At 41.3% G+C, this 22,406-nt stretch overlaps 1 protein-coding gene, 1 long non-coding RNA gene and 1 pseudogene across 2 annotated transcripts; 1 reads left to right on the forward strand and 2 right to left on the reverse strand.

Annotated features, from left to right (window-relative positions):
* Nucleotides 1-5,236: 5,236 nt before the first annotated feature.
* Nucleotides 5,237-12,678, reverse strand: LOC138168842 (uncharacterized). Its single transcript, XR_011170221.1, has 2 exons — nucleotides 12,302-12,678; nucleotides 5,237-5,644 (listed from the first exon to the last, which is right to left on the reverse strand). It is a non-coding gene; the product is annotated as an uncharacterized lncRNA (long non-coding RNA).
* Nucleotides 5,867-6,451, reverse strand: LOC138168841 (small ribosomal subunit protein eS19 pseudogene; annotated as a pseudogene).
* Nucleotides 12,679-12,806: 128 nt separating the features above from the next.
* Nucleotides 12,807-22,186, forward strand: METTL17 (methyltransferase like 17). Its single transcript, XM_069097727.1, has 14 exons — nucleotides 12,807-12,960; nucleotides 14,131-14,284; nucleotides 14,375-14,506; nucleotides 16,287-16,368; nucleotides 18,017-18,098; nucleotides 18,432-18,505; nucleotides 19,017-19,111; nucleotides 19,530-19,600; nucleotides 19,790-19,897; nucleotides 20,476-20,544; nucleotides 21,107-21,157; nucleotides 21,371-21,463; nucleotides 21,649-21,833; nucleotides 21,940-22,186. The coding sequence occupies exons 1-14, from the start codon at nucleotides 12,883-12,885 to the stop codon at nucleotides 22,043-22,045; spliced, it is 1,380 nt and encodes a 459-aa protein (XP_068953828.1). The 5' UTR covers nucleotides 12,807-12,882; the 3' UTR covers nucleotides 22,046-22,186.
* The last annotated feature ends 220 nt before the right edge of the window (nucleotides 22,187-22,406 follow it).

A 22,406-nucleotide genomic window follows, 5' to 3' on the forward strand; every position in this document is an offset into this window, starting at 1 on the left:
GTAACAGTCATAGGTGACAGACCTCTGAGAAAGAAGTAAAACTGGGGAAACTTTTTCATGGAAGGGGTCCCTTTGAAAAGAGGGATGAGTCTAGATATCCAGGAGGGAGGGAAGTCCATTCTGACAAAATACACTAATATTTCGGTGCTGAATCTTCACCCAGTAGTGACAGTTAGGGGGCCGACTACCAGGAAGGGCAAAGCAATCTGACACAGCGAATGGGCGGAGACTTATATGACACAATGGGCTAGGGTGATATTTGCAGACTCTAGGAGTTCTGTTGCACACCTTTTTAATGGTGGAGTTTTTCTCATGGATGAAGGTGTTGAATAGTTCACATTCACTATTCCAAACCATGCCCCTCTGTTTCATCATCCAGCTACAGTACTGGGATTCTCCTCCTTTGGGAATAGATCTGGGGTAGTCCACATGTTCCCTCCAAAAGTCAGTGGTGTAGGAAAAGTTAGCCAGGTCCAGAAGGAAGAACAAAAAAAGTGTCCACATCACAGCATGCAACATCTTTCCTTGGAAAAGAAGGGGCAATGGAGAGAAGGAGCATTAAGTAGCAATCTGTGTGACTCCCCTGAGACACCAACTCTCCTTCCCTTTATGGCTCAAACCTTCTTCACTACATTTCCATCCCCATTATGTCCCCATCCCACTCATCTATACATTTCTATATCTTCTCTCCATAACCACACACCCACCCACACACACACACACACACACACACACACACACTCTTTTTATCAATTTTATTAGCTTGGTGCTTGATGTAAAAGTTTGGGGTTGGGAGCAGAGCAGAATTGTTCAAGAAAATAAACAACTCTCTCTTGAACACAACCATAGGGGCCCTTGCTCTCTACCCAAGCAGGGCCATCTTACAACCAAAGCTGGGGCAAAGGGTAGATAATTTAAGTTGCCACTTGGGTTGCAACTTTCAGGGGAGCACAAACAAGGCTACTGTTTGATCCTACTTTTTATTCACACATATTTTTAATACACAAAATGCCACTCTGCATGACATATAGGTATTAATATTGTGATAAATCACATGTGAGGCTGTATTGGACATATTGGCAATACTGGAAAATATCATACAGGAGCAGAAGGTGGGAAGAGAGCAACTCTTAAACCTTGTCTCAGCTCTGCTTTAGATCCTCTGACTCTACAGCAAGGTCTCCCTCTACTCTAAATTGGAAACAAACCCACCAATCCTCAGTGCTAGAAATCCTCAAGTAACAGGTGATTGTTGGAGATCCCTTTCAATCCCTTAACAAAAACAAAACAGCAGTCTCTTCATTGCCCTGTCCTAATAACCTTTAACCTTGTACTTATACTGATAACACTCATCTCTTTGTCCTTCCTAGTGGCCCCACTCCTCACCACTTACCCCCAAAGTCATCCCTATTGCTACCTACCTTCAGGTGGGTGATCACAAATGCCCAGTCCTATTTCTGGATGATCACCCCTCACCCAAGAGCATGTGCTCTGGCTCTTGCAGATTTAGAATCCAGTTGGTCCCAGAAATACCAAGATTACTGGGTCTCTGTCCAATGTGAGTATGTTCATGTTATATAGCCTTGTAGGATTGATGGAGCTAGACAGAGGTGGGGCCACGGTTTCATCTTAAGGGTGATGCAACCTCAGATACAAGTTCATTGTTCTCTAAGGCTGTAACAGGCTGTGACTTTCAAGCTTGAAGTCTAAATTCAAACCCATCTCCCCTCACCCGAGAGAGAGAAAACCAGAGAGAGAAACTTAGCCTTACCTAAAAAATAGAGTAAAGTCTGAAGAAATGTTTCATCCAAAAATGGTAGAAATTATTTACTCAAATGAGACCTAACCTGAGACAACAGTCCAACCCCTCAGTCTCCAACTCTCTTTGAGTATTACTGATCTCTGAATAATGCCCTGAACCTACAATGCAAAGGGAATGGGGAAAATGGGAGTCATGTAAGAATAGCCATAGGAACTAGGTTTCATGTATCTTTAAAAGTAGAAAAAGAGAGAAGAGCAGGTTCTGGGAGGAGAAAAACTGCACAAAATGAAAAACCCAAGAGAAGGGGATAAGGACTGCTGATGCTGATGACTCATACTCTGTCTTGACCTCTCTGAAACCTTTCACATTATTTTTATCGTCCTCTTCTCCCTGAAAATTTCTGCTTTCTAGATTTTCATGACCCTACTCTCTCATGGTTCTATTCCTACCCCTCTGACTATTCCTTCTCAGTCTCCTTCACTGAATCTTCATCCAAGTCATTCCCATGAACCATGTATGTCCCCCAAAGCTCTGTCCTCCACCCTCTTCTCTTTTCCAATATACCATTTCACTTTATGATCTTTTCAGCTCCCATGGTTTCAGTTTTCATAACTGTGAAAAATAACTCTAAGGCTTACCTAACCCTAACCTTATTCCTGACTTCCAGTTTCTCTTTTCCAACTGCCAGTTGGACATCTTGCCAAACCCAGTCAATTCTACCTTCCACAACATCCCTCATATATGCCCCTTTTCTTCTCTGAAACTGCTACTACCCTAGTGTAGGTCTCATCCCCTCATGTCTGGGCAATTGCAATAATCTACTGATACCCTGCCTCAAGTCTCTTTCTATTCCAGTCAAATTGATCTTCCTAAGTTAAAAGTCTGACCATGTTGCCCCCCAATTCAATAAACTCCAGTAATTCCTAACATCCCCCAGATCAAATATAATAGCCTCTGGCATTCAAAGCATTCAATAACCCGTCCCCTTTCCAGTCTTCTTATACCTTACTTACCCTCAGGTGCTCTGTAAGCCAATGACTGATCTCACTGTTCTCAGTACAAGACATTTCCTCTCTGAAAACCAGGCATTTCCACTGGTCATCCCCCATTCCTGGAATTCTCTTCTTCATCTCCTAGCTTCCCTGGCCTCCTTCAGGTCCCAGCTAAATCCTACCTTCTGCAAGAACTCTTTCTCAATCCCTTTCATGCACATCCCTTCCCTCTATTAATTACCTGAAATTTATCCTGTCTATATCTTATTTGGCTCTTTGAGAGCAGAAACTGTTTTTGCAGGAGGGGTGGGAGGTTGTTTGTTTGTTTCAGTTTTACTTTTTCCTTTCTTTGTATCATCAGTGCTTGGCACAATCTGGCACATTGTAGGCACTTAATAAATTCTTGTTGATTTGACTTGTCTTTAATTCCCTCTCTTGCTGCTATAATATATACATGTAAGTCCAAGTTTCCCTTCCCTTCTAGCCAGAGATTTGTCCCTAGTTTTGCTCTAGTAACCACAGTCTGATGAATTCTCCACATGCTTTGTCAGCTCTCCTGTTCCAACCTGAATCACCTGCCTTAGACCAAGCAACTGTCTTTGTTTTTCTGTTTGTTTTGCTGTTCAACTGTGGTGAATTAGTCCAGCTTCCTTTTCACTCTCCAATTTCACTTTCCAGTCTCCCTCCATCTGCAAAAGGCTCACAGGTGAGGACCTATCATCCTCATAGAAGGAAAAAGAGGCACAGAGATTTCTTTATCAGCATTGGACAGGATGTCAATAGATTACTGGACACTACAACTGTGAAGATGAACGGAAAAACCTTGGAGAAAAGGTAAAATCTTCATGAAAGTTAAAGGACAAGGAACTGGAGAAGAGAAAACTAGAGAACTCTTAACAAAGGTTCTCATATAGATTATGGAAAGCAGTTGTTCTCCATCTTCACTGAACACAAACATCAGGAGAAGACCAATGGTGAAGAACTGTGTTTGAAAAACATCAGCTACTATATTGAACATTGTGAACTTAATGAATGCTTGCTGATAAATACATAAGAAATCATTTCCTTACCTTGTGTAGTGTAAGACATTAGAAGTCAAGCCCAAGTAGAGATGTAGAATGCCTTTACATCAAGACAAAATGATCTCTCTAGATTAGAGGGAGGCCCATCTTGCTCAATGGAACAGGGATGGATGAGATAAATCATTTAGGGACCCAGGAGCCCTATTCCTGGTGGAGTGGCTTTATTTCCCACTTTCTACAAGTGTTCAGTTCTCTTCAATTGGCAGAACTCTGGAGCAACTGGGAGTTTTCCTGATGTGGCCAAATCTGCAAACAAGCTGAGGACAGAAAGACTCATCCCTCTCTGGAATCATAGTGAGTACCCTCAAGTTCAAAGGAACCTTAGAGTTCATCCACTCCAACACCTCCCTAAAACACAAATTTCCTCTAAAATACCGACAAGTATCTACCCACAGTCCTCTTTAACACCTCCAATGATAGGAAATTCACTACCTCGTAAGACAGCTCATTCCATTTTCAAACAAGTGGTGCAGTGGATAGGGCACCAGGCCTGGAGTCAAGAAGACCTGAGTTCAAATCTGGCCTCAGACACTTATTAGCTGTGTGACCCTGTGGAAATCCCTTAATCTCTTCATTTCCTCATCTGTAAAATAGGAATAACATTAGCACCTAACCCTCCCAGAGTTGTTGTGAAGAATAAATAAAGTAATATGTACAAAATGCTTAGCACAGTGCCTGTCACAAAAGTAGGCACTTAATAAATGTTAGTTACTATCATTATTATAAACTCTCTCCCAGTAACTTCCACCCACTGTTTCTAGTTCTCTCCATAGGTAAGCAGATTATCTAATCTGCTTTATTTATTTAATTTATTTTTATTTTAAAATGATTTATTTAATACTGCTTTATTGCAGTACACAGGTAAATGTTTAATAACAGGCTCTCTGGCCCACAACAAACTTTTCAGTTTAATCTGCATTAACATTTTCTCCATTATTTTCTTAAGTCTAGACAGCCAACAAAACAGTGAATCAAGCCTTTATCTATAGTATTTGCTAAGGTGTAAATGCTTGTACATGTAATGAAGTCCCACATATAGAAAGAGGTCCAATACACTGCAAGCGTTCTCCTTCCACATGCAGCAGGGGCAATGTCATTGTGCAGCTCAAAGGGAGCCAGAAGAGACAGCTCTAGCCTCTTCTCTGTCTACTCTTTTCAGTCCTGCTAGGAGAAGAAGCAGAAAGTTGCAGCTGGAGGCCACTCTAGTCTCTTCAGAGAGAGGAATTATCAAGCAAAAATTATATCTACCTGATCCCTTTAATATTGTTAGTCTCTAGGGGATATGATTGGGTTCAATTTGAATTCTAATTATTGTCGTTAATGGAAGGGGAGGAACAGGACCCCAAGTTCTATGTCTAACACTGGACCTCCTCTTCCACTAAATAAACACATATAGCAAATAGCAGCTATCAAAGAAAACCCATTTATCCAAATCGGTAGCAAAAACAGAAGCACAGAAGTTATAATAGAACAATATATGCCAGAAAATACAGAATGAAGAGAGTGTTCTTGATGGGGATGAGGTAACTCAGTTCAACCAAAAGAGAAACCTAAATCTCATCCAAGGGAAAATTCACTGAAATCTCTGATGTAGCAAGCTGAGGATAGAGGCATGATGGAAACTGCCAGCTCCTCTCATGTCTTCCCAGAGTTTTTTTCTTCAGCAACCTTGGAGTGGGGTTAGCTCCTTCCATCATCTTCTCTCTCAAAACTAGAATCCAGAAGTGTCCAAAGCAACTGGCTGAGAACTGAAACTCTCTTGTTCTCATCAACTTCTTCTCACTCCTCACACTGGGTCAGGCATTCATCTGCAATAATAAGTAGAGAGTGCCATACTAGTGGAATTTGAGATAGGAATTATACCCAGAAAATTTAGCAAACTCCCATGAGCCTCTGGTTCCAGCCCACCCATTTCTTTCCCTCAAGGGGCAAGTAGTATGTTGAATCTTTGTTTCATATTATAAACCCTTCAAATATTAAACACTAATCACGTCCAAACTTAGTCTTTTCTTCAAGATAAAAATCCCCACTTCTTTCTTTTTTTTTTCTTTTTTTTTTTTTTTTTAAGAACAAGGCAATTTATTAATGAATCTGGTGTGGTTTGACCTAATGTTTCTTGTTGGCAGCTGCCACCTGTCCGGCAATTCTGTCCAGGTCTCTCTGTCCCTGAGGTGTCAGTTTCCGGCCCCCGTCCTGGTCCTTCTCCACCATCTTGAGCCCCTCCAGAGCCTGCAGGACCCTCCGGGCCACGCTCTTGGAGCCCCGGCTGAAGTGGCTGGCCATGACGCCGTTGCGCTGGCGCCCCCCGTAGATCTTGGTCACGGAGCCCACGCCGGCGCCGCCACGGAGGTACAGGTGCCGGGCGGTGGAGGCCGCTCGCGTGTAGAACCAGTTTTCATCGTAGGGGGCCAGCTCCTTATGCTTGGCCAGCTTGACCGTGTCCACCCATTCGGGGACTTTCAGCTTCCCTGGCTTCTTCAGGAAGGCGGCCAGGGCCCGCACGAACTCCTGCTGGTTCACATCCTTCACCGTGACTCCGGGCATGGTGCGGGCTCCGCGCGGCCAGCCAAGGGAAAGCCCCACTTCTTTCAAGTAATCATCATATGATATGGTCCCAAGTTCTCTCAAAAGCTGTGTTTTTTCAACTCCCATTCACCCATCTGCCATCAACACCAATACCAGGCAACCCCAGAAACCCCTGACAGGATATTGTGGGAAAGGGAAAGTGTTCCAAAAATAATCTCCTTCCTTTGCTTCCCTCCCCATAAGCATGAGCTTCTCTCCCCCAACACCCCATCTTTCCCCTGATATGACAGGCAGTCTTGCATACTAAAAGGGGCACTAGATCTGGAGTGAAGCAATCAACCAATCAGCTGAAAAGCATTAAGTGATTATTATAGGCAAATCACTCCTCAGTACTGAAGAGACATAGAAAAGCATAATCATTGCTCTCAAAAAGCTCACATTCTACTATTAGGGAGATAATATATACAGGAGATTTCAACTCTGTCCATTAGAAAGGCCCAATGGTCTTTAGGGTACGATAGAAAAACAGATGGAAATGTATCCTCATTAATGTTATCTTCACTGACAAAATCATATCCATTCCTGATGTCATACCATCTGAAAGTGCCAAAGATGTGATAGCAAAAATGTTCTTTTATCGGTTTTCAGCAACTGCGCCTACTGAAGAGTCAAGGGCTACCTGCCCCTACTTGCAGAAACAATTGACAAGTCAAATCTCCACAAGAGTTGATTCCCTGGATGATGACTGTGAGGAGCTAGCTATAAGCAGCACTAATGGTTGGAAGTAGGAGTAAAAGCAGAGGTGGAAGCTGCTCTTTCTTGGGTTCAATCTTGGGCCGTTTCCATTCAGGTGTAAGGGGAGGGTAATGGTCAATGTGGTAGCAGTGGTCTGATTTTCCTGACACCTCCCATCTCTCCTTCAGGATGCCTCATTATTTTAGCTAGGCTAGCTGGCCTACCCGAGAGGAGGCACAGTAAAGACAGCTGATCCCATCTCCACAGCTGTTGCTCCCCAGGATGACAGCTGCAGGGGATCTGTAGCACATAGATGTTCCCAAGGCTTTTGGGCTTACCTGCCTATAAATGACAATTAGTCAGTGATTGGTGATGATATTGGCAAGGATAGTCAGTCAAGCTAAAAGCAGTGCTATTGATCCAGGAATCATTAGTAATCCCAAAGCTCTTGGACTCTCATCATATGAGTTTGAGAGGAGGTTATGGTTACAGTGATGGTGGTTTGTTCACCTGACACATACCACCTTTTGTCTCTCCCTCCTGGTTTTTTGCTGCCCCAGCTAAGCTCAGCTGGCCTGCCCTATATTCAAATCTTTCTATAAGTCAACCAGCATTTATAAACCCCCACTATATACCAGGCACTCTGCTAAGTAATGAGAATAAAATACAAAGAATGAAACATTCCTTATTCTCAAAAAAACTTATATTCCATTCAGGGAGACAACATGTACATTCCATTTATAAGTCTCTATGTCCTCGCCAAGTTCTAAGGCTCCAAAGCAACTTTCACCCCCAACCCCACCTATGTTTTGCCATTGTTGCTCCAGTAGAGTTCATGTAGTTTAGTGGATAAAGTGCCAGACTTGGAGTTAGGAAGACCTGAGTTCAAATCCTGTCTTAGACACTTACTAGCCATTTGGCCCTAGGCAAGTCACTTAAGCTCTCTCTGCCTCAGTTTCCTCATCTGTAAAATGAGGGAGCTGGACTCATTGGCTTCTACAGTCTCTTAAAGCTTGAAATCTACAATCCTTTGACCCCTATGACAAATTTGTCTGTGACAAGGGACAATTGTAAAAGGTTAGGGCAGAAAAGAATCAGAGGCTTACTTCTGAGGCTGCAGAACCTCCAGCGGTCTTCTAATTTTAGGCAGAGCAGTTCCGACTCAAAGGAAGAAGATAGGTCCTCTTCAAGAATTCCCTTACAAACTTGTTCCAATTTAACTACTGAAAAATTCTTTACACCAATTCTTTACTACAACGTTCAACATTTCTTCTCACATTTTCAGCAAAGAACAGTTCCGCTGAACACTAAACAAAGTTGGTCAGTCATTGTAAAATAGCCTTTGATTATTAATTCACCTAATATCTCTCTCTGTCTCTCTTGTCTGTCTCTCTCTCTGTCACTCACACACACACACACATACACACACTCCTTTGTCAAAAACTTTTTTTCCTCTTTTCTGGACATTCTCCAATTTCTCCACATTTCTCTTAAAATATGGATCCTCAGAATATTGTGGTATAAAATATGGGTGCATGGGGGGCGGCTAAGTGGTGCAGTGAGTAGAGCGCTGGCCCTGGAGTCAGGAGGACCTGAGTTCAGATCCGGCCTCAGACACAACACACACACACACACACACACACACACACACACACACACACACACACACAATAATAAAACTAGCCATGTGATCTTGCAAAAAAACTTATATGGGTGCATGAATATAGGAGAATAACTAGAGCATGAATTGTTTCTGCAGGTAAGATGTTATGAGGATTTGGCTGCCCTTTCCAGGGGCATGTGGATCTGATCAGTTCCTATCTGGACTTACAGGTCATGCCCTGAGACTTGGAGTGCTCATTTTATCATCATCATCAACAAACATTTATTGAACACTTACTATGTACTATGTACTATGTACAGTACTTAGTATTAAAGATACTCTTGGTATGTCTTTGATCCATGACCAAGAAGGGTATTTTTCTCAAAAGCGGTGAAATAGACAATGTCCCAGGCTGGGAGCCAGGAGCACATGGATTCAGATCCAAAATATCCCTTGGAGATATTGCATTATTTTAAACAAAGACTCTTCTCCCTTGGTTGCTCAGTTGTTTCAGTCATATCTGATTCCTCATGGCTCCATTTGGGGTTTTCTTGGCAAAGATAATGGAGTGGTTTTCCATTTCCTTCTCCAGCTCATTTTATAGACTAGGAAGCAGGCAAATAGGGTTGAAGTGACTTGCCTAGGGTCACACAGCTAGTAAGGGTCTGAAGATGGATTTGAATTCAGATCTTCCTGACTCCAGGCCTAGCATTCCATTCACTGCATCACCTAGCTGCCCATCTTATAGCTACCCTATTCTCAACCCTTTTTCTCGGCTTCAATTGGACCAACTATGATGTTAGTGGGGAAAAGATCCCATATCCCTCTTAGTCCCAGACAGGGTAAGAACTAGGGTGGCAGCCTTTTCTCAGCCTTCATCCCTCTTGAGTCCTCTGCAACTTTTGACACTGTCCATACCCCTTTTCTCCTTGATATTCTCTGGTCTCTAATTTGTCTTGATACTACTAACATGGTGATCTCATGGTTCTCCTATTTATCTGACCACTTTTCAACCTTCTTTGCTAGATGTTCATTCCTGTAACTAAGGCCCCATCAGTGGCTCTCTTCTGTTCTCCCTCCATACACTTTCATTTGGTGATCTTATTAGCTGTCATGGATTCAATTATCTCAGTATTGGTGATACCCAGATCTACTTATCCAGCCCTAATCTCTCTCCTGACCTCCAGTCTTGAATCTCCAAGGATAATACCATCCTTCCAGTCTTTCACACTCACAACACGAGGGGTCATTCTTGATTCCTCATTCTCTCACCATCCCCCACACTTAATCTGTTTGCCAAATATTGTCAATCCTACCTTCATAACACCGCTCATATATGTCCCTTTCTGTCCTCCATTACTGCCACCATCTTGGTGCAGGCATTTAACAATTCCCCCTTGAACTACTGACATAGTTTACTGGATGATCTCCGTGCTTTAAATCTTTCCCCACTCAGTTCATTCTCCACTCAGCTATCAAATTGATCCTCCTAAAATACATGTATTACCATGCCATTCTCTCTCTCTCTCTCTCTCTCTCTCTCTCTCTCTCTCTCTCATAAACTGACTACCTATCACCTCCAGGATCAAATATAAAATCATCTATTTGACTTTCAAAACCCTTCATAACCTGGACCCTTCCTATTTTTCCATTCTTTTTACTCCTTACTCCCCTCCAGGTACTCCTTAATCCAGTAAGCCTGGTTTCTGTGATGTTCTTCTCACAAGACAGCCTATCTCCTGACTCCAGGCATTTTCATGGGTTTTCCCCCAAGTCTAGAATGCTCTCTTCCTTATCTCTGTCCTGTGGCTTCCTTCAGGCCCCAGCTAAATTTCCACCTTCTATGAGAATGCTTTTCCAATCCCTCTTAATACCACAGTGCCTTACCCCTGTTAATCATCTCCAATTTATTCTGTCTATATCTTCTTTGCACATAGTTGTTTGCATGTTGTCTCCCCAGTTAGACTGCTAGCTTCTTGGGTGGAGGAACCATTTTTTGCCTTTGTATCCCCAGTCTTTAGCACGTTAGGCACTTAATAAATGCTTGTTCACTAACAGAAACAAGAAACATGGAAGCAGAAGGATCCTCACAGACCAATTTTTTCAGTTCCATCATTTTACAGATTAGGTAACTGAATCAGTAAGGTGACTAACAAAAGGATGTCCAGGTAGTAATAAAGTCCAGAGTCCTCTAGTGCACTTTTCATATCAAGCAGGTAAGTAGGTGACTTTCATTAAAATCTCTAGTTAATAGTTATAGTGGTGACGCTTTAGTTCAGTGCACTATGTCCCTCAATCACATGCCATTTTTTCTAACCCTCCCCTGCACTGCATTCTCCCTCCTTCACAATGAGAAAAACAAGGAAGGGAAGGATCTGAAATCACTGCATGCTTATTAACTATGAAGTAATACACCTGCCTCAGAGAAGAAGACTTGGGCAAGTTACTTAACTTCACCTATACAAAACATTCCTCATTTTCAAAGTAAGTATGATTCATCCCACCTCACAATTCCTGTAACACTTAAAGGGCTAATGAGAAGACTTTACAAATCCAATTCTTCATTATTACTCTTTTTTTCCAGTTAACAACTAGAGGTTGACTTCATATACCTCCCCTCTAAGAAACAGTTGTAGCTACACTGAGGGCCTCCCAGAGACTGTTTTTGTCATACTGAATGCTTCTAAGTAAATACAATTTTTAATTAGTTTTGTTCTTTTCATAAGTGCCCTTGAAAATTGTATTTTTTTCTTTTTGAGGGGAAGCTCATCTCTACTTTTCTATGTCCATTTGTTATCACATAAATTAATTAGTTTTTATCTTTTCATATTGTTAGCCAATAAAAAGCTTTGATCTGTACATCCTGCATAATCATGATAGGGTAATAAAAGTTGCATAGAAACAATTTTTTTCCCAACTGGAAAACAAAAGTTACCAGTTAATAAACTCAAATTCCACATGGTACAATATTCTATCCAATTACAACATTGGCCAAGGGGAAAATATAGAAATAAATCTGAAGCATGGAATTATTTGAGTGAAACATACTAAAATTCCACCCTTGAAAAGACCAATAGAAGGAAACATACATTTACAACCTTATTACTATGTAACTGAAGTTATGTTTATAATTCTCATGTTTCAAAAGAGCTGAGAATATGCCCCAAAAACATGAATTGAAAAATGAGACTGACACATTAATCTTTGGCAGTAGACATACTGAAAGCTAAGTAGAGTTATATATAGTATGAAGATCTGGGAGTGAACAGTCTTTGGAAAACATGAGATTTCCATATGGGACCATTTATAACTATGTAAATCCAGATTTCCAGATTTTATTCAAGTCAGTTCTAAACCAAATTATATGCAGTCTTGTTTAAAAAGAAATATTTCTCCTATTAGAGTTTATATTTCAATTGATATTTGACCCTCTACAAATAAAATAAAGCTTGATGAAAAAAATAGGCTTTAAATTTGACCTTAAAGGTAAAATGTTTGTAAGACCACCTAGTTATAGCAAATTTCTTCCCCTTTCAAAACCAAGGCTAATTTAATTAATTAATTAAATTAATTAAAACTAACCATTTGCTAACTCGCTTACCAACTGGGGTGAGGGGGCTCTAATTTGGCAATAACTTGTGGACGATTCTCAATGCCACTGTTTTAAAATAAGCGTTCTTGTCCTTTTACACGCATTTGAGATGGAGCACTGTCTTCTTACACAAATTTGACTTTCAGATTTGTTCATGTAAAATTTCAGAAGAAATACTAGATGACACCATTCTGAATGATACGAATAAACTAATACTGTGATCGCAGAGATTTTTAAAAAACAATAACAACAGCCATACAGACTACCGCACACACTCTTCTAAAATAACAGGGACAATAGCTGCCTTCTTAGCGTCTCTGCCGAGAAACAGCCGCACCTACGAGACCCTCCCAGACACTACGCATTCTTTCCATTGGTTAAATCTGACAAGTGTCCAACCTCCCACCAGGGAAAATATTCTTACGTCACTGGACAATTTACATAGAGACCGCCGATTGGAGTCTAGAAATCATCTTCCTCTCCCGATTGGTTGATGACGTCTCTCGGTTCTTGAGGATGAGCTTGAGGTGGAAGTGGCTCTGGAGGGTCACAGGAGTTTCGGTTTCCGCTTCCGGTTCGTCGCAGAAGTCATGGCCGCCACCAGAAGGTTGAGGCCCTTGTGCCTGAGAAGATGGAGCTGCCAGCCGGCGGGAGCCCCGTTGTCCCGGGTGAGAACTTCTGTCCTCCCCGCGCGTTTCCCTGCTTCTGGAAATAGCCCTGCTTGTTCACATCCGGAAAGCCTATGAGGGGGAGCCCACCCGAGCTAAATCAACGTGTGTGTTTGATCACATGAAAAACTGTCATCCCACACGACAGAAGAGTTATAGTCATAGAGGGATAGAGACACGAAGAGCGATGCAGAGTTAAAAATCCCGAGAAAGAGGATGTGTGATAGAAAAGAAAAAGGGAAGATGAGAGACAGAAAAGGGGAGGGGGGAGAGGGAGAATGAGAGGCAGGGAATCAGCTTTGCAACTACGCGTAGACATAAAGGAATTCATAAATGGAGGGGGTGCAGGAGGCTTCTGGCTAGAGAGGGATGGGTAATCCAGAATCTGTAGCTATGCCCAAATCAGATGCTGGATTTACTTCCAAGATTATTTTGGCTTCTTGGCTGGGATCAGCATCTAAACCTACCTATACCTTGCATAATATGGAACCCTATAGAGAAGAAGTAACCCCCAAATCAGAATTTATCAACTCTGCTCATTAAAACTACTTTCACTGACAGTGATGTCTTGGACCCACTGTAGTTCCTTGTTGAGTATGTAGTATGTAGACTGAATTCTTGTACAGCTGTGCATCAGATTGGAAGTACCTTCCAGCTCTTAAAAGTCTTTCAGCCTTTGAACCCAACCTTTGGGGAGAGAACCCCAATCCTCAGGGCAAGAGAAACCTCCCAATCCCTGGAGAAAACTCCTGTCCTAAAATATATTTAGAAGTAGAAGTGGTCTTAGAGAATATCTAGTTCAAACCACTGACTTCACAAATGAAACCTCATGAGGCTTAGAGTTTACAAGTAATAAGTGACAGATGTGGGATTCAAACTCTGATTCTGCTGATTAAAAACCAGCACACCTTCTACTGCACTATGCTACCATCAGTGCTATCACTATGCCTCCATCCACAACAGTGTAAAAATAATTAAATTTAGTTTAATAAATTACTTGTTGGTTAAATTCAGTCTCAATCTGTGCTACCCCAAGTTATTGTTAAATGAAATAGTATATATAAAGCATTCTGAAAAACCTTAAAGTATTACAAAAAGGTGAGCTATTATTACCCAGATTTCTTCAAATGCTAACTTACCTCATTCAATTTTCCTCTTTCTGGAATTCAGGCACTTTCTGACCTTATTCCCAGAGTGTCCCAGGAGAATGATATATTAGATTTCCTGGGGAAGAGACCACATCGTAAGCATCCAGGGATCTTACAGTTGTCCCAAGTGCAGCTGCCACAAGCCCTGGTCATTGCAGCTCAGCAACTTGTGCAGGGTGAGTAACCCTCTTGATCAAGTAAATAAGTAGAGAAAAGAAAGGAATCTTCATTTAACGAAATTACCCTTTTTCATCTCTGACCCACAGAAAGCTCTATACCCAACATAGAGAAGCAGGTTCAGACACTCACCAACTACCTCTGGAGTCGGAAGCTTCCAACAGAACCTGAAGAACTACGCAAAAAAGCAATACAGCTGGAAAATAAACTCCAGGATACAGGTAAAGGTTAAGATGGGCCAAAGGAAGAAGCCAAATTAGACTACTTAAGAAGAGAGCAAAGATTTTTAAATCAGCTTTGCAGACAAATGTCAATTTTCCAATGTCTTTGGTCAAATCAGTCATAAAATAGCACTTAACAACTAGAAGCTAGATGTATCTGTAAAATGGAAATTATTTAATACTTTTATTACTTATCACAAATATTAGATATGAAGACCTGATGAGAAAACATATGTACAGAACACTCTGTAACTGATAAACATACGTAAAATATCAGCTATTGTTATACATCTTTGATTCTGTTGTACTTTGCATACCAGGGTATGACTGGATATGCAGTCCATGTCCAGACCCTTCTTGTTTCCTCTACAATCATCTGGATCAGGAATGATCAGGAAATGTGTTAGAACTTCCCAGCTTATACTGTAGAATGAAATCCCATCCACATACATTCCTCTATCACACCCATGGCCTAACCTAGATTTGAACTAGCTTCCAGTAGTGTTTTCACATAGTTATGACATTCCTGGTTTCCCAGCACACTTTACTTCAGGACAAATGCAGAAAGAAGTGTCAGTGACTTCAGACTTGAATTATGATCTGCCATAAATTGTTACTTGCGTCAGTGTTGAATGAGCAGCTATTTCTTTTAATTAATTTCGTGAGCATTAGCTCTCCCATTCCTCACACTCCATTATTGAATTTTTTTTTTAAATCCTCATCATAACTAAGCAGAGCCCAGGAAAACAAATCCCCACATTGGCCAAAACAAAAATGTATATCCCATTTATGTTTTACATCCATCAATTCTGGCAAGAGGTGGGTGATGTTTCATCTTTTCTCCTGTAGACTCACAATTTATCATTGCATTAGAGTCCTAAAGTCTTTCAAAGTTATTTTTCTATAACAGTGTCTTGTCATATAAATTGTTCTGGTATTGCCCACATTACTCCACATCAATTCATAGAACTTTTCCCAGTTTCCTCTAAATGCTATTTCTTATGGCACAATAATATTCCATTACATTCATATGCTATACTTTGTTTATTGTTATTGTTCAATCATGTCTGACCCTTCATGACCCCATTTAGAATTTTTTTGGCAAAGATACTAGAGTGGTTTACTATTTCTTTCTCCGGCTTATTTTACAGATGAGAAACCGAGGCAAACAGGGTTAAGTGACTTGCCCAGAGTCACACAGCTAGTAAAGTGTCTGAGGCCATATTTGAACTCAGGAGGATAAGTCTTCCTGACTTCAGGCCTGGCACTGCACCACCTAGCAGCCTGTTATTTGTATAGATATTCTATAATAGGTGGTTACCCCTTTAGTTTGTTTGAGACTTTGAGTAGCTATTTCTGAGGCTACTTGTAAGTAACTTTGCAAATTGAGCTAGACTCCACAGACCCAGGACTAGAAAGAAGTGTTACAGAAGAGTGAGGAAGTTCCTGATCAAAGCAATTTCCATTATCCTGTCATCCAAGCCTCATCACCTTTACACAGAAGCAAAACTGAATTAGTGATAGATGTCATAAGGGGAAGCTAGGGGAAAATGAACTTATTGGAGAAAGAATAATGCTTTGACTAAACCATTTTTCTGATGGCACAGAACATGTCTTTTATTTTTATGTAATATTTTTCCATAGGTTTAGACTAGAAACTTCCTGGGTTTTAAGTCCCTGCTGGAAAAAAAACAAGGGATAAGGGTATTTCCATTCTAGGTTCTAGGTTTCATCTTGCTTGTTCCTAAACTCTAGTCTTTGCTTTGCTTTCTCTTCTCAGGGTCATTACAGTCAGAGAAACAGCTTCGTGGAGCTGTGTTGAGTGCGCTACGAAAAACTGTCTACCATTGGCAAAAACTGAGGTAAAGAATTGCCCCAGGGCAGTGGAGGGGGTAGGTGTTTATCATAAAGATCAGAAAGAAAGGAAGGTTTACCCCAAGAAAAGAGATAGGGGTATTAGGACTCAGGGAGTTTTCTGATAAACTGAAAAAAGAAAGATTGGGTATCATATTGCTTGCCTTTTCAGAGAATGAGGGAGGGACTGGAGGGAGGGAGAGAATTTGGAATTCAAAAAACAAAACTTTAATGTTTTTTTGAATTATAAAATGGATAAATTCAGAGAGAACTGAGAAGATAGTTATGTTTTGACGCAGACCAAAGTAAAGCAGAACCAATAGAACAGTTTATACAGTAATAACAAAAATATAGAGAAAAAATCTTTGAAAAGTTTTAGATCTCTTTTCAATGAAAATAATTCAAAAGGATGATGAAACAGACTTTAATCTCTTGACAGAGAGATGACAAACTGAAAATGAAGAGATGTGCATATTTGGACCTGGCTAATGTAGGAATTTGTTTTGCTGGACTGTGCAACTATATTTTTAGAGATATGTTATTTTTGTTTTGTTGTATTTTGCTCAGTTTGCGGTAGTGGGAAAGACAAATTAATTTTGAGAGGTTATTAATTGAAAAAATAAAAATAAGCAGGAAAAAAGGATCCTTCAGGATTTGTAGGGAAGGGAAGGAAAGGGAAGGTCTTAGTAGCAGTATCAAGCTGATTAAATGTAAATTTTAGATTATCCCTGTTTAATACTGTTTAGAACTGAAATTTATGCTCTGAAAAATTAAAAACACAAGAAAAGTACAAATAGACTATAAATTCAGACAAAGAAGAAATAACTATAAACTGGCAGATCAGAGAAAGCTTGGTAGAATAATTAGTTAGCATTTGAGCTGAGCCCTGAAGGGGCAGGATTTCAGTATATCAGCAATGGGAGGGAGACTCAGCTAAGTGTAGGAAATAGAAGAGCCATGGCATAAAGTTAAGAAATCAAGGATGTCTTCTGAGTTCATTGAATGGTCCTATCCAACTAGAGTACCTGAGGAGTGAAATGTGATATTATCTTGTATGTGTAGGTTGGAAACAGATCCTAGAAGACTTTGAATGACAAGCTAAGAGAATAATAATAGTAACAGTAACAACTGACATTTATATTGCTTAAAAATGTGCAAATTACTCTATCTGTGCTATCTCATTCATTCTTTACCAGAACCCTGTGAGGTAGGCATTATTGTTATCCCTATTTTATGGCAAAGGAAGCGGAGAATAAAGGAGGTTAAGTGATTTGCTTAGAACTACACAGTTAGTAAGTGTCTGGGATCAGATTTGAATTAAGGTCTTCTTTACACCAAATCTAGTGCACTCTCCCACTGTACCTGGGCGCTTCCCATGGCTGTCAGGGCATAATTGTTGAAGGTCTTTGAGCTGAAAGTGCCATAATGTAAGCTCTACTTTAGAAAAATGAACCTAGAAGTACTAAGATGAACTGAAATAGACAGGGGGATAAAAGGTAAGTTAGGGGCTTTGGCAGTAATCCAAGTGAGACATACTAAAGTTATGACTTAGGAATAGAGGATGTAGGAATTATCATCAGATAGAGGCAAGAGATACCGAAAGGCTTGAAATCTATAGGATTTGACGTAATTATACATGCCTGGCTTCTTTGGCAGCTATGATGAAAGGCTGAGTCTGGTATACATGGCAGCACGACTAGATGGTGGCTTTGCAGCTGTTTCCAGAGCTTTCCATGAGGTAAAACCCCTTAGCTTCTATTATGAAAGGGTTCCTGGGGTGGCTAGGTGGCACGGTGAATAGAGTACTGGCCCTGGAGTCAGGAGGACCTGAGTTCAAATTTGGCCTCAGACACTTAACACTTACTAGCCATGTGACCCTTGGGCAAGTAACTTAACCCCAATTGCCCTGCCTTCCCACCTCCAAAAAGCAAAAATATAAAGGGTTCCTGAGGTATTCAGAAACTTTCAAAAGTTCTAACCTCTCTTCTAGTCCTCTATTCTGAGTAATCTCTAACAAGGCCTCAAATCATTCCTGGCATCCCACCTTAGGTGTTACCTTCTGTCTTTTCAGATCCAAGCTCGTGTTCCAGATTTTAAGCCACAAACTTTAATGGATTTTGGCTCAGGCACTGGTTCTGTTACTTGGTGAGTGATTCAAGTCAGCATGAGCCCCATCGTTTCCAGCCTAAGAAAACCCTACCTGTACCATTCCAAAGCCAAGAAACTAGTAGATTCTAGAGAATAGTGTAGTTAAGGATTAGGCACAGATGTCATCCATATTTTGCTTTAATTAATTTCTAGATAGGAGCTTAGGAAAGGAACAATGGATAGGAACATGGAAAGGAGTCTTAGAAGCATGAAGAATGGGTCAGAGTTTGGGAAGTAAATAAGAGCTACACTTAGAAAAGGGAGGAGAGAATGTAACATCAAGGGTAGGGTCCTGTATGTCAATTTCTAATGTACAAACATTTTTCTGAGTCCATTGCCCTCCATCCTCCATCCAGAAGGTGCAGAGAAATTAATAGAAATGACATCATTAGTTTTTAACCTTTATCTTACATAGCTCACTAGTATACTTAGGAGAGTATGTATTAGCAGTGCTCTGTTTAAGAACTCTGTCTCTTAGATCTTTTAGATTGTCCTCCTATCTTCACAGGGCTGCTTATAATACCTGGGGCCAGAGCCTTCGTGAATATTTGTGTGTGGACAGCTCAGCTTCCATGTTGGCCTTGGCAGAAAGGATTCTGAAAGGTGAGGGTAAGGCAGTGGTTGTTGAAATGATCTACAAATGAAAAAAGCAAAGGATTAGGTAGACGAGGTTGTAACAGAGTGGAGAAAGAGAATTAGATTTCCCATCCCCTAAAAAAAAAAAAAAAAGATTCTCCCAAAAGATCAAACAAGTTCAGTTCCTTTTTGTATTTTTCTTAGATGTAGGCAAAGGGCAGAATCCTTTGCTGAGCAGAGAATGGGCTGGTTGGATTGAAAACAAGAGAAGGAACCCTTTTCTCTTTCTACTCTTCCTATGCCTTTCCTTCTTCATCCCATCTCATACTTGTTATCTTTTTTTCTCTATTCTTGGAGCCTTTACTCTCTATTTAGATGTCCCTTCCCTCATCTGCCCCCCAAGTACATAGACACACCTTAATCAATTCTCTTCTTTGTTCTTCAGGTGGCTTAGATTCTGGGAAACCTCATATTCCAGGAGTCTTTTTTAGGCAGTTTCTCCCAGTCTCACCAAAGGCAAGTACCAGAATTCTTCTTTGTTGCTGGAAGAGGGATAGGCACATGGAAAATTTCAGCATTGACTTTATAGCACAACCTGAATATTTGACAATGGGTGGAAACAAAGCCCAAGGGAAGCAGAAGTTGGGGGAGGCCCTCAGGGATGGAGAAAATTCTGTCTAAAATTTCCCTTGCCTTGATTCCCAGGTACAATTTGATGTGGTGGTGTCTGCTTTCTCTCTAAGTGAGTTGCCCAGCATGGCCGATCGAATCGAAGTCATCCAAACTTTATGGCGTAAGACAGGCTGCTTCCTGGTAAGCTGAGATCTCCCTTCACCTCTCAGTAAACCCCTTGGGGGTCCAAATTCTCTTGTGTGAAATATCCCCCATCCTTAAAAGACCTTCATCGGGCACTATCATACCCACAAACTTCTGTCTGTGTTTGTTTTCTCAGCCAAACTCCTTGAAAACTATCTATATTCGTTGCCTTCATTTTCTGTCCTTCCGTTCTCTTCTAAACCCTCTGCAGTCTGACTGCCAGCCTCATCACTGAGCTGAAACTACCCTTTCAGAAGTAACTAATGACCTCGTAATTGCAAAATCTGATAGCCTTTTCTCAGTCTTCATCCTTCTCCACCTCCCTGCATCATGACACCATTCTGCTTTGTGGGTTTCCATGACATTGTACCTTTTTGTTTCTCCTTTTGCCTCAATGTCCTTTGCTAGAACATTATTTACAAGAAATCCCTTAGCTGTGGGTGTACCCAAAGCTCCCTCCTGTGCCCTCTTCTTTTCTTTCTCTGTACTCTTTCTCTTAGTGAACTCATCCACTCCCATAGTTTTAATTATCAGCTCTAAACTGAAGACTACTCATCTTCCAATTTCTTCCACAGGTTTTGGTGGAAAATGGAACAAAAACTGGACATCGTCTCCTCATGGATGCCAGGGACCTAGTCCTGAGAGTGAGGTTCTTCTCTACCATGCTTCCTCAGAGCTGGCATGCCCTTGAAAACTGGGAATGCTCAACAGTGTATTGAAGATGGCTCCCAGTTGAATAAGCATATTGTCCCGGGTCATAATGACTTTCCATCTGAGAAGCGAGTAAACCAAGGACTGTAGGTTTCTGAAGCATCAGGGGTGTAGGAGCTAGTATATCTCTGTTGTAAAATCAAGGGGCACGGAGTAACTGACCCAAAGTCACCCCTGGAGTCTGAGCCTCCTGGGCTGCACACCAGCAGAGTTTGAAAAGGTAGAATTTGCCAGTAAGGGTATGAGGGTGATTTGACCACACCATCCTGCACACTGAGTTATACTGTCTTCCCCATGCTTCAGGTATACCTTAAAGTACTGGTAGTGGTCACCTAGATTGACAGAGGTTTCTTGTCTAATGACTGAAGGAGGACTGGTGAAAAACGCTTTAGGTGGGGCACAGTGACTGAACTGTGGGAGGTGGGAAGGGTGAGAGGGTCTCTCAACCACTGAAATATACATATATATATATTTTTTTGGGGGGGGGTCCTTCAGAGACCAGAGAAATCTCCCATAGACCATCGACCTGGACACGTCTTCGCTCCAGTGAGTATTCTTCCTTGATTGAACCAGTAGAAATCATTCTGGGCTCAACTGTGGCCAGGAAAGTGGAAGAAGGGAGACTGACCTATTTTATCCTACTTTCCATTTGTTTACTTTATACTCATAGTTCCACTGTCTTTACCCTATTCTCCAGTTCTATCTTATATAACTATCTTCTGGTTTCTCTAACCTTCATTACTTCTTTTTTTTCCACAGTGCCCCCATGAATTTCCCTGCCCCAAGCTGTCTGCTTCCCAGCCCCAGGCCTGCAGCTTCTCCCAAGCATACAGCACCATCCCTTTTAGTTGGGTAAGCATGCTGATGGGGGAGGGGGGAATGAGGGAGTACACAAAGTACAGTTAAAATGAGGAGCCAAATGATCTGATCTGTGGAAGGAGAAGAACTTCAGGTCAGGCCTGAAAGTAAGAAAGTAAATAAAGTCCTTTATTTTTAAGTTTTTCCCCCAATCACCTTCTTTCCTGTCCTTACATCAGAACCATAGTCACAAGGAGGAGAAGTTCTCTCTGGTTATCCTAAGCCGGGGCCTTCAAGGGGAGGATCATCAATGGGCCCGTCTCACCCAGCCTGTCCTCAAACGGCCACGTCATGTACATTGCCATTTGTGTTGCCCTGATGGCCATCTCCAGCATGTTGTGGTTACTGCCCGACGACATGGCAGGTACAAGACATGTGAGGAACTGGAGGGGGAGGAAGGGATATACAACTCACATGGATGTTAAGGGGACAGGGAAGCTATATTGAAGCGTCCCTCCTTTTCTTCATAGACACTTATATCGCTGTGCTCGTGCTAGTAGCTGGGGAGATTGCTTGCCTTTGACCACTTCACCGGAGTTTCCGCCAGCCCCTGTTCAAGATCCTTCTGACGACTGACAAGAGACCTTAGTTGGCTAACACCTCCCAGTTTTTGCCATCCTTGCCAAAAACAAAACGTCCCAGGGATTCATGATAAGGGTACCAAGTACCCTCTGACTTGCTAATTGAATTAAATTTTTTTTTTAATAGAAAAAAAAATTAGTGTTGAGATTCTTAGCAGGGAAGGATTCAGGGTTTCCTTCACTGAAGTTTTGACCCACCATTGTAATAAAATTTAATTCTGAGGCTCTTTGTATTCCCACCTAGTCCTTATCCCATCCTAATATTGCCCCTTATATAAGAATCCCTGTTCACCACGGGAATCCTGTTTGGGAGTAGTGGGAAAACTAGATGACAAGAGCCACCCCCAGGTCTTCTG

This window comes from Petaurus breviceps, unplaced genomic scaffold (genome assembly GCF_028583685.1).
Source record: "Petaurus breviceps papuanus isolate PSGF00001 unplaced genomic scaffold, PetGlider_PUasm1.0 37, whole genome shotgun sequence".
Lineage (NCBI taxonomy): Eukaryota > Metazoa > Chordata > Mammalia > Diprotodontia > Petauridae > Petaurus > Petaurus breviceps.